Below are 18,197 nucleotides of genomic sequence, written 5' to 3' on the forward strand. Positions count from 1 at the left end.
CCACTGCACTAGCGTATCTGGTGAGGGCATGTTGATCACAGGCAACAAATAAATGCCCTGTAGTTCAGCTATTTTTGACAAAGAGATTTGTTGTAGAGGGAACAATAAATAAAAAAGGATCTGGGCCGGCCCAGGAAGGATATAGGGCCCGAGGGGGGACCCAGGGTCACTGCAGTATATAGGGTTTAAGTGCTTAAATATATATGGGAGTGACAGCAAAAGTAAAACGTTCACAAAAGGCCACGACACAGCTCGAGCCATGAAATCCCATGCAGGTACTGCTGGACAGAAAGAAACGAAAGAAAAATAAGACGCCAACACACACTGGATCACGCTCCCCTGGACAGTTCTTCTATTACTAAGACATTTAGACCTATAAGGACGATTCTACAAATCTCTAAATCCTGACAGTTTTCTTTAAAAAAACCCATGTTTCTATATGTCAGTCGTTCTCAAACCTTTTCATGTCTAGGACCCCCAAAAATATATGTAATTGGCCGCCGACCCCCATCTGAAAATATGTAGTTCCATGCAGGGACCCCCCCCCCCCCCCCCAAACGCAAAGATTTGAGTGAAAAACATACGCTCTGAAAGAATATAATATTCAAAGACTTTTCATGATTTTTTCAAAAATAGCAGACCTACAAGCAAGCACTCGGTGCCACGCTACGAGCTTGTAGATCTGCTATTTTTCAATAGCTAAAGTATAACATAATGCTTTGAGCATGAGTTCAAGTCCGTTGCTCTCCCCATGTCCCCCCATATAAGGGGACTAGGTTGGTGGAGGGTGTGTAGAGCCCAGGATCACATTAGATAATTGACACAGGGGTGAAAAATGGGTTACAAAATCGTGGGATAACAAATATTATAAAAAAACATAATGCTTTAAAACACCCCAAAAGGGGTTCCCGCCCAGAATGGGCTAAACCCCCAAAGGTAACGTTTCCACTCGAGCGTGTCTCGCTCCTTTTAGCACCGCTAGACGCTGTGGAAACGTCGCCTTCGGCGGTCCGCTCATAAAAGAATAAATATGGGGGACATTAACCCATTCAGACCCGGGAACAAGATTCTACAAAAAATGTCTTCTACAGTAAACCCAGAGAGTTTTCTGAAAAACCCTATAGCTTCTATATATGCTCAAACTATACGTCATGTCAAGGACCACCAAGAATTATAATGTAATTGGGCTCTCGCTGACCCCCCATCTGAAAATATGTTGTTTCAGGGACCCCAGGGACCCCCCCCCCAGAAGCAAAGATTTGAGTTACAAAATGTTCACTGTGAAAGAATATATTATATTCAAAGATTTGCACCACATTTTCGCGATTTTTCTCGCGCTACGAGATTGTAGATCTGCACCATTTTTCAACAGCTAAAAAAAGGTTAAAATAATGGTTAAGTTGGGCGGGAACCCCTTTTGGTGTTAGCATTATGTTATGCTTTAGCTATTGAAAGATAGCAGATCTACAAGCTCGTAGCGCGCCACTCGGTGGCGCGCTACGAGCTTGTAGGTCTGCTATTTTTTTTAAATCGAAGAACCACTGACATAGAAACATGGCTTTTTCAGAAAACTGTCAGGATGTAGAAGACCTTTTTAGAATCTGATCTCAGGTCAGAATGGTCAAAGTGGTTAAACGCTATAGAGCGCCACAGACGCGCTGCTCCCGTCGTGGAAGGGTTAACGGCGGCGGACCGCCGGTGTCTGGTCTGGAGAGAGAGAGAGAGGGCATGAATCACATGACTCACCACGCAGCCGGTGGAGTCCAGCTTGCGGTCGGAGATGCAGCGGAAGTTGCGGCTGCAGCCGCCGTTGTCCTTGGTGCAGTCCCTGACCGGCCCAAAGGAGTCCAGGAGCACCTCCAGGCTGTCGAAGGACGAGCTGATCATCAGCTCCTCTCTGGGAATAAAATAGAATACATTAGTATACTGCACCAGGGGAATTATACATCTGGCCTGCAGGCCACAAAAGATCACAGGATCTACTGAATGTGAACGTAGAGCTACTCGGGGGATGCCATACTGTGTGTCGTAGGCTCAATGTGTCAGTATCCTTCACATTCAGTATAGATCATGTGATCTTTTGTGGCCAGATATAATTTCCTGGGGTCTAGTAGGACTATAGTAAATCATTTTTAAAAAATCGCCCTGTCAAAAATAGCTAAAATCCCTAAAACAAAAGAGATCAGCAAATGAAAAAAATGTGTGGGTTGTGTGCGTACACGTGCGTGCGCGCGTGCGTGCGTGCTTGCGTGCGTGCGTGCGTGCGTGCGTGCGTGCGTGCGTGCGTGCGTGCGTGCGTGCGTGCGTGCGTCAAAGCCCTCTTTATATGCAAAGCAGCAGGCGTGTTTGCTTCAGAGATGCTACTGTAGAGAGATGTACATGTTTATTGGCTTCAGCCTTTATCTCTTTGTGTGGCCCCCTCGAGCAAGGTCACATGGTATCAGAGCAAGGTCACATGGTATCAGAGCAAGGTCACATGGTATCAGAGCAAGGTCACATGGTATCACTTCATCCCACTGTTTGAAAACACCAACAGGGGTTCCCGTCCTGAATGGGAAGTTTTTTATTTCATTTATTTGTTTGTATTAATTGAATTTGAATAACCTTGCTCCTTAGCCTGCTTTTGAAGAGGAACGGCACTTGGTGATAATAAACATCAAATTCCTATAACACCATTTCTAATGAACCTTGCCATAGGGTTGAAAACTAAATTATGCTCCTTGATCTAGCTTACAAAGAAGAAAGGGGGGGGGGGGGGGGGGTATTATTGTTTCCTTTCACATTCATTCAGGCTACTGTTCGGTTCTGCTCTTTCTCGTATACATATACGGAAAAGGCCATTCATTGCCGTCCGCAACTGATGCTATCACACAAACCAATTTTTTCTTTTATAATTGTCCTTCAGAGGGGAGTCGATCACTGAGCATACAGTGAGCACGTACAGGCCTGCTATGGCGGACGATAAAAAAAGAATGCACTTGAAATGTAGAGAGAGATTATTTTCACAAAAAAGTCAGACATAAACTTAATTGGGTCGTTCAGTTCAGCTCGTTCCGAAATATTATTGGTGACTCTCAGGTTGAATCTACGCCAACGATTCGAAACAACACACAGACGTAAAGGGTGTTCAATAGCACTGATTTATGAAACAACACACAGACGTAAAGGGTGTTCAATAGCACTGATTTATGAAACAACACACAGACGTAAAGGGTGTTCAATAGCACTGATTTATGCCAAAAGAAAATCAAAAACCTCAAAAATTGAGTTATGAGGTTTCCTCCCGTCAGCAACGATATATTTTTTGAACGGAAATGACAAACAGAACAGATGGCAGCTTCCTTTCTCGTCCTCCTGGATGTGTAGTTTATAGCATTTGGAGGTTGTGGAACAGTCTTCTGGCTACACGACAAGACTACTGGCGTTCTTACCCTAGGCATCTACATAGTGCTACTTTAACTACTGGCGTTCTTACCCATGGCATCTACACAGTGCTACTTTAACTACTGGCGTTCTTACCCATGGCATCTACATAGTGCTACTTTAACTACTGGCGTTCTTACCCATGGCATCTACATAGTGCTACTTTAACTACTGGCGTTCTTACCCTAGGCATCTACATAGTGCTACTTTAACTACTGGCGTTCTTACCCATGGCATCTACATAGTGCTACTTTAACTACTGGCGTTCTTACCCATGGCATCTACATAGTGCTACTTTAACTACTGGCGTTCTTACCCTAGGCATCTACATAGTGCTACTTTAACTACTGGCGTTCTTACCCATGGCATCTACATAGTGCTACTTTAACTACTGGCGTTCTTACCCATGGCATCTACATAGTGCTACTTTAACTACTGGCGTTCTTACCCATGGCATCTACATAGTGCTACTTTAACTACTGGCGTTCTTACCCATGGCATCTACATAGTGCTACTTTAACTACTGGCGTTCTTACCCATGGCATCTACATAGTGCTACTTTAACTACTGGCGTTCTTACCCATGGCATCTACACAGTGCTACTTTAACTACTGGCGTTCTTACCCATGGCATCTACATAGTGCTACTTTAACTACTGGCGTTCTTACCCATGGCATCTACACAGTGCTACTTTAACTACTGGCGTTCTTACCCATGGCATCTACATAGTGCTACTTTAACTACTGGCGTTCTTACCCATGGCATCTACATAGTGCTACTTTAACTACTGGCGTTCTTACCCTAGGCATCTACATAGTGCTACTTTAACTACTGGCGTTCTTACCCATGGCATCTACACAGTGCTACTTTAACTACTGGCGTTCTTACCCATGGCATCTACATAGTGCTACTTTAACTACTTGCGTTCTTACCCATGGCATCTACATAGTGCTACTTTAACTACTGGCGTTCTTACCCATGGCATCTACATAGTGCTACTTTAACTACTGGCGTTCTTACCCTAGGCATCTACACAGTGCTACTTTAACTACTGGCGTTCTTACCCATGGCATCTACATAGTGCTACTTTAACTACTGGCGTTCTTACCCATGGCATCTACACAGTGCTATACTTTAACTACTGGCGTTCTTACCCATGGCATCTACACAGTGCTACTTTAACTACTGGCGTTCTTACCCATGGCATCTACACAGTGCTACTTTAACTACTGGCGTTCTTACCCATGGCATCTACATAGTGCTACTTTAACTACTGGCGTTCTTACCCTAGGCATCTACACAGTGCTACTTTAACTACTGGCGTTCTTACCCTAGGCATCTACATAGTGCTACTTTAACTACTGGCGTTCTTACCCATGGCATCTACACAGTGCTACTTTAACTACTGGCGTTCTTACCCATGGCATCTACACAGTGCTACTTTAACTACTGGCGTTCTTACCCTAGGCATCTACACAGTGCTACTTTAACTACTGGCGTTCTTACCCATGGCATCTACATAGTGCTACTTTAACTACTGGCGTTCTTACCCATGGCATCTACATAGTGCTACTTTAACTACTGGCGTTCTTACCCATGGCATCTACATAGTGCTACTTTAACTACTGGCGTTCTTACCCATGGCATCTACATAGTGCTACTTTAACTACTGGCGTTCTTACCCTAGGCATCTACATAGTGCTACTTTAACTACTGGCGTTCTTACCCATGGCATCTACATAGTGCTACTTTAACTACTGGCGTTCTTACCCATGGCATCTACATAGTGCTACTTTAACTACTGGCGTTCTTACCCTAGGCATCTACATAGTGCTACTTTAACTACTGGCGTTCTTACCCATGGCATCTACATAGTGCTACTTTAACTACTGGCGTTCTTACCCATGGCATCTACATAGTGCTACTTTAACTACTGGCGTTCTTACCCTAGGCATCTACATAGTGCTACTTTAACTACTGGCGTTCTTACCCATGGCATCTACATAGTGCTACTTTAACTACTGGCGTTCTTACCCATGGCATCTACATAGTGCTACTTTAACTACTGGCGTTCTTACCCTAGGCATCTACATAGTGCTACTTTAACTACTGGCGTTCTTACCCTAGGCATCTACACAGTGCTACTTTAACTACTGGCGTTCTTACCCATGGCATCTACACAGTGCTACTTTAACTACTGGCGTTCTTACCCTAGGCATCTACATAGTGCTACTTTAACTACTGGCGTTCTTACCCATGGCATCTACACAGTGCTACTTTAACTACTGGCGTTCTTACCCATGGCATCTACACAGTGCTACTTTAACTACTGGCGTTCTTACCCTAGGCATCTACATAGTGCTACTTTAACTACTGGCGTTCTTACCCTAGGCATCTACACAGTGCTACTTTAACTACTGGCGTTCTTACCCATGGCATCTACATAGTGCTACTTTAACTACTGGCGTTCTTACCCTAGGCATCTACATAGTGCTACTTTAACTACTGGCGTTCTTACCCATGGCATCTACATAGTGCTACTTTAACTACTGGCGTTCTTACCCATGGCATCTACATAGTGCTACTTTAACTACTGGCGTTCTTACCCATGGCATCTACATAGTGCTACTTTAACTACTGGCGTTCTTACCCTAGGCATCTACATAGTGCTACTTTAACTACTGGCGTTCTTACCCATGGCATCTACACAGTGCTACTTTAACTACTGGCGTTCTTACCCATGGCATCTACATAGTGCTACTTTAACTACTGGCGTTCTTACCCTAGGCATCTACATAGTGCTACTTTAACTACTGGCGTTCTTACCCATGGCATCTACATAGTGCTACTTTAACTACTGGCGTTCTTACCCATGGCATCTACATAGTGCTACTTTAACTACTGGCGTTCTTACCCATGGCATCTACATAGTGCTACTTTAACTACTGGCGTTCTTACCCATGGCATCTACATAGTGCTACTTTAACTACTGGCGTTCTTACCCTAGGCATCTACACAGTGCTACTTTAACTACTGGCGTTCTTACCCATGGCATCTACATAGTGCTACTTTAACTACTGGCGTTCTTACCCATGGCATCTACATAGTGCTACTTTAACTACTGGCGTTCTTACCCTAGGCATCTACACAGTGCTACTTTAACTACTGGCGTTCTTACCCATGGCATCTACATAGTGCTACTTTAACTACTGGCGTTCTTACCCATGGCATCTACATAGTGCTACTTTAACTACTGGCGTTCTTACCCATGGCATCTACATAGTGCTACTTTAACTACTGGCGTTCTTACCCTAGGCATCTACATAGTGCTACTTTAACTACTGGCGTTCTTACCCATGGCATCTACATAGTGCTACTTTAACTACTGGCGTTCTTACCCATGGCATCTACATAGTGCTACTTTAACTACTGGCGTTCTTACCCTAGGCATCTACATAGTGCTACTTTAACTACTGGCGTTCTTACCCTAGGCATCTACATAGTGCTACTTTAACTACTGGCGTTCTTACCCATGGCATCTACATAGTGCTACTTTAACTACTGGCGTTCTTACCCATGGCATCTACATAGTGCTACTTTAACTACTGGCGTTCTTACCCTAGGCATCTACATAGTGCTACTTTAACTACTGGCGTTCTTACCCTAGGCATCTACACAGTGCTACTTTAACTACTGGCGTTCTTACCCATGGCATCTACATAGTGCTACTTTAACTACTGGCGTTCTTACCCATGGCATCTACACAGTGCTACTTTAACTACTGGCGTTCTTACCCTAGGCATCTACACAGTGCTACTTTAACTACTGGCGTTCTTACCCTAGGCATCTACATAGTGCTACTTTAACTACTGGCGTTCTTACCCTAGGCATCTACATAGTGCTACTTTAACTACTGGCGTTCTTACCCTAGGCATCTACATAGTGCTACTTTAACTACTGGCGTTCTTACCCATGGCATCTACACAGTGCTACTTTAACTACTGGCGTTCTTACCCATGGCATCTACACAGTGCTACTTTAACTACTGGCGTTCTTACCCATGGCATCTACACAGTGCTACTTTAACTACTGGCGTTCTTACCCATGGCATCTACATAGTGCTACTTTAACTACTGGCGTTCTTACCCATGGCATCTACACAGTGCTACTTTAACTACTGGCGTTCTTACCCTAGGCATCTACATAGTGCTACTTTAACTACTGGCGTTCTTACCCTAGGCATCTACACAGTGCTACTTTAACTACTGGCGTTCTTACCCTAGGCATCTACATAGTGCTACTTTAACTACTGGCGTTCTTACCCATGGCATCTACACAGTGCTACTTTAACTACTGGCGTTCTTACCCTAGGCATCTACATAGTGCTACTTTAACTACTGGCGTTCTTACCCTAGGCATCTACACAGTGCTACTTTAACTACTGGCGTTCTTACCCTAGGCATCTACATAGTGCTACTTTAACTACTGGCGTTCTTACCCATGGCATCTACACAGTGCTACTTTAACTACTGGCGTTCTTACCCTAGGCATCTACATAGTGCTACTTTAACTACTGGCGTTCTTACCCTAGGCATCTACACAGTGCTACTTTAACTACTGGCGTTCTTACCCATGGCATCTACACAGTGCTATACTTTAACTACTGGCGTTCTTCCCCATGGCATCTACACAGTGCTATACTTTAACTACTGGCGTTCTTACCCATGGCATCTACACAGTGCTATACTTTAACTACTGGCGTTCTTCCCCATGGCATCTACACAGTGCTATACTTTAACTACTGGCGTTCTTACCCTAGGCATCTACACAGTGCTATACTTTAACTACTGGCGTTCTTACCCTAGGCATCTACACAGTGCTACTTTAACTACTGGCGTTCTTACCCTAGGCATCTACATAGTGCTACTTTAACTACTGGCGTTCTTACCCATGGCATCTACACAGTGCTACTTTAACTACTGGCGTTCTTACCCATGGCATCTACACAGTGCTATACTTTAACTACTGGCGTTCTTCCCCATGGCATCTACACAGTGCTATACTTTAACTACTGGCGTTCTTACCCATGGCATCTACACAGTGCTATACTTTAACTACTGGCGTTCTTCCCCATGGCATCTACACAGTGCTATACTTTAACTACTGGCGTTCTTCCCCATGGCATCTACACAGTGCTACTTTAACTACTGGCGTTCTTCCCCATGGCATCTACACAGTGCTATACTTTAACTACTGGCGTTCTTACCCATGGCATCTACACAGTGCTACTTTAACTCGGAGAGGGTACAAACGTGACCAAATGTTAGACTTTATACCCTCTCAGAGTTACATATGGGATAGCTTAACTGATTATTTTTCTTTTTTTACAGTGTAAACAAAACATAGCTTAACTGAAAGATAAATCAATTTATTCCAACCATTTCCTTCTGAAGTACCTGGGATTAATTATCCCATTTGTACCCGTCTCCATTTACTTTGGAGTCATTTCTTATTCAAATCCGGAAGAGATAAGTTAAATCTCCCACAAATAAACGACAACTCGAATAAGTAAAACTGCTGCAAAGATTTCACATCAAAGGACTCTTCAACAAACAACTTTACCTAGCAGTTTCTTTCAGTTAAGGCGCTTAGAGCTCAGGTATAAAAGGCCATACCTTCCCCCTAAACAAGGCAACGGGTTCCAACCTTTTTAAACTTTAGCTATTGAAAAATAGCAGAACTTGTAGGTCTGCTATTTTTGAAAAAATCGTGAAAATGTCTCTCAAATCGTTGAGTATATAATATATACTCAAAGATGTGAGGCACATTTTCACGATTTTTCAAAAATAGCAGACCTACAAGTTCATAGCGCGGCACTCGGTTATCACAGAGTGAACGTTTTTAACTCAAATCTTTGAAATATTGAGCACCACTGATACAGAAACATAGTTATTTCAGAAAACTGTCAAGATTTAGAAGACTTTTTTTTTTTTTCTCGACGTCAGGCCTATATGGGTTAATACCAAGTACCACCACAGAAAATATATGGCTCCCCAAGTACCACCAACCATAATAACTGATGTTAAAATACAGGAGCTCCATCCTATTCAGCTATTAACACAGGAAGGAAAAAGTAATGCCCCATAAAAGTGGGTGGCTGACCCACAGTTTGTAAAACAGTGCACTGACTACAGTACAGTACTGACTGGTGCATGTTGTTGCTTTGTTTCTCCTGCCACGGATTGAGACATGGTGACAAATGATTATCAAACACGGGCTCCCGGGTGTGTGTGTGTGTGTGTGTGTGTGTGTGTGTGTGTGTGTGTGTGTGTGTGTGTGTGTGTGTGTGTGTGTGTGTGTTTGTGTGTGTAGGGGATAAGCTCCTCCACAGCAGAGTAAATCAGCAGCAGCTATAGCTTCTACTCTGGTGGCGAAGAGGACCCTGATCGCCCCCGAGGGAGGCCGAGAGGGAGCCTTCATCACATCGTACATCACAGACAAATGGAATTATTTACACATGAAGCGATCCCTCCAAGAGAGCCGTCAAATGAAAATGAAATATTGAAAGAAGAGAAAGAGAGAAAGAGAAGAGGGGTTTTTGAGATGGGTAAACAAACACACAGTATACTGCGAGACAGCGCATTGTACACATGCGTACACGTAAGTGCATAGTATGTACGTGCACGTATGTGTGCTGCTGCACAGTGTGTCAGCTCTAGATTATGTGGCAAAGCTCGGCTCAGATTGAAATTTCTAGAGTCTAGAAATTTCAATCTGAGCCACAATGCAGTGCTGATTTGGTCGACTAAAACTGTGCAAAAAAAAAAAAACGAAGAAAAAACGTCCGTCGATTACCTTTTTCCACCGACAAAAACGAAATAAAAACTAAGATAGGATGACTAAAACCGAGACTAAATATATTGACAATTTCATCAACAAATAAAAACTAGACTAAAATGTTAGGGACAAGAAATCCAGTAGAACTAAACGTTTGTCGAGAGCACTCTCCGTAAATAGCCGATCTAGAAGCTTGCATAGATCTGCTATTCTCGGTATAAATCAGGCACTTCAAAGCCATCACGGCCGGCCTAGTCGACTAAATCAACTGTAGATTTTGTCAACTAAAATCGTATGGTATTTATTTAAAAAAAAAGACCAAAAAAATGTGCTGTCAAAATCAAGCCTTCAGTGCCACACTGAAGGCTGTGGTGGAAGTGGTACAGTGATCTGACACAATATTATGTTTTACAGACAGCAGCATTTTCCAATCTAGGACAAATGAGTTATTCAGAAAAAATAAATAAAAATTACTTCAGTTTGGTTGCACAACATTGTTAATTAGAACTGATTCATAATGTACACATGGGAATGATTTTTCCCGATAATATCACATTTGCATCAGCTTTGCGTTTATGCAAATGTCAGCCAGTGAAATGCTTACTTATTGTTACAGAGGAAGTGTTAACTATAACGCAAGATCTTCACACATTCTACATCATCTGAAGACACCCTTACATCGTATAGCGTATTCTACATCATCTGAAGACACCCTTACATCGTATAGCGTATTCTACATCATCTGAAGACACCCTTACATCGTATAGCGTATTCTACATCATCTGAAGACACCCTTACATCGTATAGCGTATTCTACATCATCTGAAGACACCCTTACATCGTATAGCGTATTCTACATCATCTGAAGACACCCTTACATCGTATAGCGTATTCTACATCATCTGAAGACACCCTTACATCGTATAGCGTATTCTACATCATCTGAAGACACCCTTACATCGTATAGTGTATTCTACATCATCTGAAGACACCCTTACATCGTATAGCGTATTCTACATCATCTGAAGACACCCTTACATCGTATAGCGTATTCTACATCATCTGAAGACACCCTTACATCGTATAGCGTATTCTACATCATCTGAAGACACCCTTACATCGTATAGCGTATTCTACATCATCTGAAGACACCCTTACATCGTATAGCGTATTCTACATCATCTGAAGACACCCTTACATCGTATAGCGTATTCTACATCATCTGAAGACACCCTTACATCGTATAGCGTATTCTACATCATCTGAAGACACCCTTGCATCGTATAGCGTATTCTACATCATCTGAAGACACCCTTGCATCGTATAGCGTATTCTACATCATCTGAAGACACCCTTACATCGTATAGCGTATTCTACATCATCTGAAGACACCCTTGCATCGTATAGCGTATTCTACATCATCTGAAGACACCCTTACATCGTATAGCGTATTCTACATCATCTGAAGACACCCTTGCATCGTATGGTTTATGGTAATATAATGTATATATTGCCATAACTTGCCCTAGTTTCAACGACCTTGCAGGCATATGCAAAGGCTAAAATATGTAATTTCGATAGCATGTAATGTAGACAGATGCCAGGTCATTATTGATCTGGCATCCTATAATGTTTATAGTCTCAATGTATGGATATTCTACTGTTAGATAGACGGATGTTAGGTTATTGGTTTACTTTTGATGCTAGATGACTATTTCTATGCATTTGATGTATTACCTTGTGTTGTTCTGGGTTAAGAGGGTCTGCTAAATGCCTGCATTTTAAATTGTAAATTGCTGTCTTGTGACTGAAGAAGGATCAGGGAATATTGTGTCCCTTCCTTGCAGAAAGTGTGTGAACCGAGTTTATGAACTGCCTTCGCAAACGTGCAAACAGAGTGTGGGTGGCTAATCCACGTGAATCAATTTGAAAACACTCTTCTCTTCTCCATGACGGCAATCTTCAGATTCCACGCGGGGTTTGCGTGACAGTTTATACATGGCCATCCATACCATCATGGATGCCGTGTACGTATACAGCGCCGATTCAATTGACACGGCAGTTTGGTGGCTTTGGATCGATGGGCGAAACCGCAGGAGTCCATTTCGTCTCTGGAGTTCCGAGTACGAGAGTTCCATTTGTGTCGAGTCATTTCTCATTCTCTCGTGTTCGCCGGAGTGAGGAGGAGAATAACTATTCGTGCGCTGACTGTCTCCCAGAGGGGTAGAAGGGGGGAAAAAGTCTGAATGTCTGAAGATTAATCAACTTCTGTAAAAGACAAATTAATCAAATGAAATTCTGCCCTTTTGTTAATGGTATTCCAGTTTCCTCCAGCACATGGTCGTCCTCAACTAATATCAGGCTTATGGTAATGTTTTTTTTTTTTTTTTTTTCTTCACTCTTTTCCCTCGTCTCTTTCTCGGGTCATCCATCAGTATCTCTCCATCTCGTGTTAACATAAAGCACTATGAGTGCAACATCTAACGTCCCAGCAATCCATCACGTCTTCACCCTATTGGCCCTGCATGGGGCGAACCTTCACCCTATTGGCCCTGAATGTGGCGAACCTTCACCCTATTGGCCCTGAATGTGGCGAACCTTCACCCTATTGGCCCTGCATGTGGCAAACCTTCCCCCTATTGGCCCTGCATGTGGCAAACCCCAACCCACACTTATTGCATGTTATCTTCCCCGACCCTGTGGCAAACCACACTTACTGCATGTTATCTTCCCCCGACCCTGTGGCAAACCACACTTACTGCATGTTATCTTCCCCCGACCCTGTGGCAAACCACACTTATTGCATGGTATCTTCCCCCGACCCTGTGGCAAACCACACTTATTGCATGTTATCTTCCCCTGACCCTGTGGAAAACCACACTTATTGCATGGTATCTTCCCCCGACCCTGTGGAAAACCACACTTATTGCATGGTATCTTCCCCCGACCCTGTGGCAAACCACACTTATTGCATGTTATCTTCCCCCGACCCTGTGGAAAACCACACTTATTGCATGGTATCTTCCCCCGACCCTGTGGCAAACCACACTTATTGCATGTTATCTTCCCCTGACCCTGTGGCAAACCACACTTATTATATGTTATCTTCCCCCGACCCTGTGGCAAACCACACTTATTGCATGTTATCTTCCCCCGACCCTGTGGCAAACCACACTTATTCTATGTTATCTTCCCCCGACCCTGTGGCAAACCACACTTATTGCATATTATCTTCCCCCAACCCTGTGGCAAACCACACTTATTCTATGTTATCTTCCCCCGACCCTGTGGCAAACCACACTTATTCTATGTTATCTTCCCCCGACCCAGTGGCAAACCACACTTATTCTATGTTATCTTCCCCCGACCCTGTGGCAAACCACACTTATTCTATGTTATCTTCCCCCGACCCTGTGGCAAACCACACTTATTGCATGTTATCTTCCCCCAACCCTGTGGCAAACCACACTTACTCTATGTTATCTTCCCCCGACCCTGTGGCAAACCACACGTATTGCATGTTATCTTCCCCCGACCCTGTGGCAAACCACACTTATGCTATGTTATCTACCCTTTGGCAAAGCTGAAACCACACTTATTCTGTGTTATCTACCCTGTGGCAAACAAAACCACACTTATTCTGTTATCTTCCCCCGGCCCTGTGGACAACCGAACCGCACTTACCCAGCACTGTGGACAACCAAACCGCACTTATCCGGCACTGTGGCAAACCAGAACCACACCAGAACCACACTTATTCCATGTTATCTTCCCCCCGGCCCGGTGGCCAACTGAACTGTAGTGTTGTAGTCGAGTCCACCTACAGTAAAGCAAGTCCAAGTCAAGACCAAGTAGTCCGAGGGCAGGCGAGTCCAAGTCAAGACCAAGTGTGGGAGGGGGTCGAGTCTGTGACGAGCCCGGCGGGAGGAGATACCGAGTTGAGACCGAGACAAGTTTCTCTCTCTCTCTCTCTCTCTCTACAGAGAACACTGAGAGCAGGCAGGCTGTTAGCTGCAGTATGTTGCACTGGTACTTAACACGATAGCCGTCTATAAGCACCAGACAGCTCTCTAATAATGTTAATGTGAACGGGGCTCCTCATAATATGGGTATAATACATTTATTTCTTTGCATTGCAGTGACTGGAGTGGACTCGCTGGGGGAATAGTCCCTTGGTCCAAGACAGAATCAAATTAGGTGCGAGAAATAGCAGGATCTTACAAGCGCAGCTTTTGAAAAATTGTGAACATTTTGTGTCAAATCTTTGAATAGTACATACTTTTTTTTTAAAGCAAAAGTTCTCTTTAACTCACATGTTTGCTTCTGGGTGTCCCTGGAACAACATATTTTGAGATGGGAGTGCGAAGTAAGTCAATCTCCAAAGTAACTACAACTAAAGTTTTCAAATAAATATGTAGTGGAGTAAATTTGGTTTCATTTTACGCTCTCAAGAGTTACATTATTGTTAAACATCTGCATTACTTAAGTTAATTTACAAGAAGTCTGCAGAACTAGAGAATGTAGAAGATCTTCTTTATCAACGTTTTACTGTTATCTCTCCTTTGTGGTACCAACATCAATACAACATGGAATTGTGGACAAAATTTTAACCAACGACAACAAAATATGTTAAGTCTTGGGTCTGAGAGGCTAAATGTCATCAAATGGTGGTCCGTGGCTCAAATGGGTCTGAGAGGCTAAATGTCATCAAATGGTGGTCCGTGGCTCAAATGGGTCTGAGAGGCTAAATGTCATCAAATGGTGGTCCGTGGCTCAGATGGGTCTGAGAGGCTAAATGTCATCAAATGGTGGTTCCGTGGCTCAAATGGGTCTGAGAGGCTAAATGTCATCAAATGGTGGTTCCGTGGCTCAGATGGGTCTGAGAGGCTAAATGTCATCAAATGGTGGTCCGTGGCTCAAATGGGTCTGAGAGGCTAAATGTCATCAAATGGTGGTTCCGTGGCTCAAATGGGTCTGAGAGGCTAAATGTCATCAAATGGTGGTTCCGTGGCTCAAATGGGTCTGAGAGGCTAAATGTCATCAAATGGTGGTCCGTGGCTCAGATGGGTCTGAGAGGCTAAATGTCATCAAATGGTGGTCCGTGGCTCAGATGGGTCTGAGAGGCTAAATGTCATCAAATGGTGGTCCGTAGCTCAGATGGGTCTGAGAGGCTAAATGTCATCAAATGGTGGTTCCGTGGCTCAGATGGGTCTGAGAGGCTAAATGTCATCAAATGGTGGTCCGTGGCTCAGATGGGTCTGAGAGGCTAAATGTCATCAAATGGTGGTTCCGTGGCTCAAATGGGTCTGAGAGGCTAAATGTCATCAAATGGTGGTTCCGTGGCTCAGATGGGTCTGAGAGGCTAAATGTCATCAAATGGTGGTCCGTGGCTCAGATGGGTCTGAGAGGCTAAATGTCATCAAATGGTGGTTCCGTGGCTCAGATGGGTCTGAGAGGCTAAATGTCATCAAATGGTGGTCCGTGGCTCAAATGGGTCTGAGAGGCTAAATGTCATCAAATGGTGGTCCGTGGCTCAAATGGGTCTGAGAGGCTAAATGTCATCAAATGGTGGTCCGTGGCTCAAATGGGTCTGAGAGGCTAAATGTCATCAAATGGTGGTTCCGTGGCTCAGATGGGTCTGAGAGGCTAAATGTCATCAAATGGTGGTTCCGTGGCTCAGATGGGTCTGAGAGGCTAAATGTCATCAAATGGTGGTTCCGTGGCTCAGATGGGTCTGAGAGGCTAAATGTCATCAAATGGTGGTCCGTGGCTCAAATGGGTCTGAGAGGCTAAATGTCATCAAATGGTGGTTCCGTGGCTCAGATGGGTCTGAGAGGCTAAATGTCATCAAATGGTGGTTCCGTGGCTCAGATGGGTCTGAGAGGCTAAATGTCATCAAATGGTGGTTCCGTGGCTCAGATGGGTCTGAGAGGCTAAATGTCATCAAATGGTGGTTCCGTGGCTCAGATGGGTCTGAGAGGCTAAATGTCATCAAATGGTGGTTCCGTGGCTCAGATGGGTCTGAGAGGCTAAATGTCATCAAATGGTGGTCCGTGGCTCAGATGGGTCTGAGAGGCTAAATGTCATCAAATGGTGGTTCCGTGGCTCAGATGGGTCTGAGAGGCTAAATGTCATCAAATGGTGGTCCGTGGCTCAGATGGGTCTGAGAGGCTAAATGTCATCAAATGGTGGTTCCGTGGCTCAGATGGGTCTGAGAGGCTAAATGTCATCAAATGGTGGTTCCGTGGCTCAAATGGGTCTGAGAGGCTAAATGTCATCAAATGGTGGTCCGTGGCTCAAATGGGTCTGAGAGGCTAAATGTCATCAAATGGTGGTCCGTGGCTCAGATGGGTCTGAGAGGCTAAATGTCATCAAATGGTGGTTCCGTGGCTCAAATGGGTCTGAGAGGCTAAATGTCATCAAATGGTGGTCCGTGGCTCAGATGGGTCTGAGAGGCTAAATGTCATCAAATGGTGGTTCCGTGGCTCAGATGGGTCTGAGAGGCTAAATGTCATCAAATGGTGGTCCGTGGCTCAGATGGGTCTGAGAGGCTAAATGTCATCAAATGGTGGTCCGTAGCTCAGATGGGTCTGAGAGGCTAAATGTCATCAAATGGTGGTCCGTGGCTCAGATGGGTCTGAGAGGCTAAATGTCATCAAATGGTGGTCCGTGGCTCAGATGGGTCTGAGAGGCTAAATGTCATCAAATGGTGGTCCGTGGCTCAGATGGGTCTGAGAGGCTAAATGTCATCAAATGGTGGTCCATGGCTCAAATGGGTCTGAGAGGCTAAATGTCATCAAATGGTGGTCCGTGGCTCAGATGGGTCTGAGAGGCTAAATGTCATCAAATGGTGGTCCGTGGCTCAGATGGGTCTGAGAGGCTAAATGTCATCAAATGGTGGTTCCGTGGCTCAAATGCTGAATAAAAAAATGGGCCTTGATATGAAAAGGGTTGAAAACCACCGCGCTAAAGCACTTCCTCCCCGTCGCTAATGAAACAGCGGCGGCGGGGGGCTGATTATAGCATAAAATGTCCTTCGAGCAATATTTAAATTCATGTATTTACATTAAATCACAGTTATAACAATGTTTTTTACCCCTCACTTCTGTTCATTAGAGTGTCTTTGAACTATGACGAAGGTCAATAGACCGAAAGCTCGCAATAAATCTGTTGATTGTGCACAGATTTGAGTGTGTGACCTATTTTCTAGGTATTTTGTGACTTCAGCACCTCACCTAAATCCTTCAGCAGATGAGGTTGATTCACTCAAATATCGTGACTTTCAATGCCACGATTTTAGGTAATGTTTTTTTTCCCTATTATTTATGACTGACGTGTATGATTCAACTTTTCATGGCTTACATTGTTTATAATTGTTTTTAAATGTTCTAGTAAAGAAATCGCAATAAATCATAATGTCGAATTGAATCGCAATATATTTAACAATTGCAATATAAATCCAATCGACATGTCACCGTACATCACACACAAGAATCTCACAAGTTAAGAATGGAAATTTACATTCAAATAATCCTTTATTTCTTGGGCGAAGAGATTTGGTGTAGGTGGGAAAAATGAGGGGCCCTAGTATAGTAGGCCTATATAATATAGAATAATATCCAGGTTTTATAGGTATGTTTATTCATTTAATGTATTGCAATAACATAGGCCTTATATTTAATTAAAAGGAAGTGCAATGAAGTGGATGTTTGTGTTCATCACATTAACCGTTCCCGCTAACATTATAAATTGTAAATCCATCATGGTCAGTGCAGGTAGCTAGAGCTACTGTAGGAACCACATATTGCTACAAATGAATATTCAAAACCCTGTGATAAATGTCCTCAGTCATAATTAATACATTCTATTATTAAAAAGGTAGCAAAGCTGACGGCAGGCGGTGCATCTGAGGTGAGGACACACAGGGGATGGGAGGG

General features: G+C 43.7%; 1 protein-coding gene across 1 annotated transcript in view; it reads right to left on the bottom strand.

The window, feature by feature from the left end:
* The window catches only part of astn1 (astrotactin 1), a gene marked incomplete at its 3' end in the record, with an annotated part of 1,033,675 nt that overhangs the window by 721,513 nt on the left and 293,965 nt on the right, over positions 1 to 18,197 (bottom strand). Inside the window, exon 17 of the mRNA XM_079507194.1 lies at positions 1,747 to 1,897. Coding sequence (XP_079363320.1) covers positions 1,747 to 1,897 — 151 coding nt within the window. The remainder of the gene's footprint in view (positions 1 to 1,746; positions 1,898 to 18,197) is intronic.

This window comes from Electrona antarctica, assembly GCF_951216825.1.
Source record: "Electrona antarctica genome assembly, chromosome: 1".
Classification (NCBI taxonomy): Eukaryota; Metazoa; Chordata; class Actinopteri; order Myctophiformes; family Myctophidae; genus Electrona; species Electrona antarctica.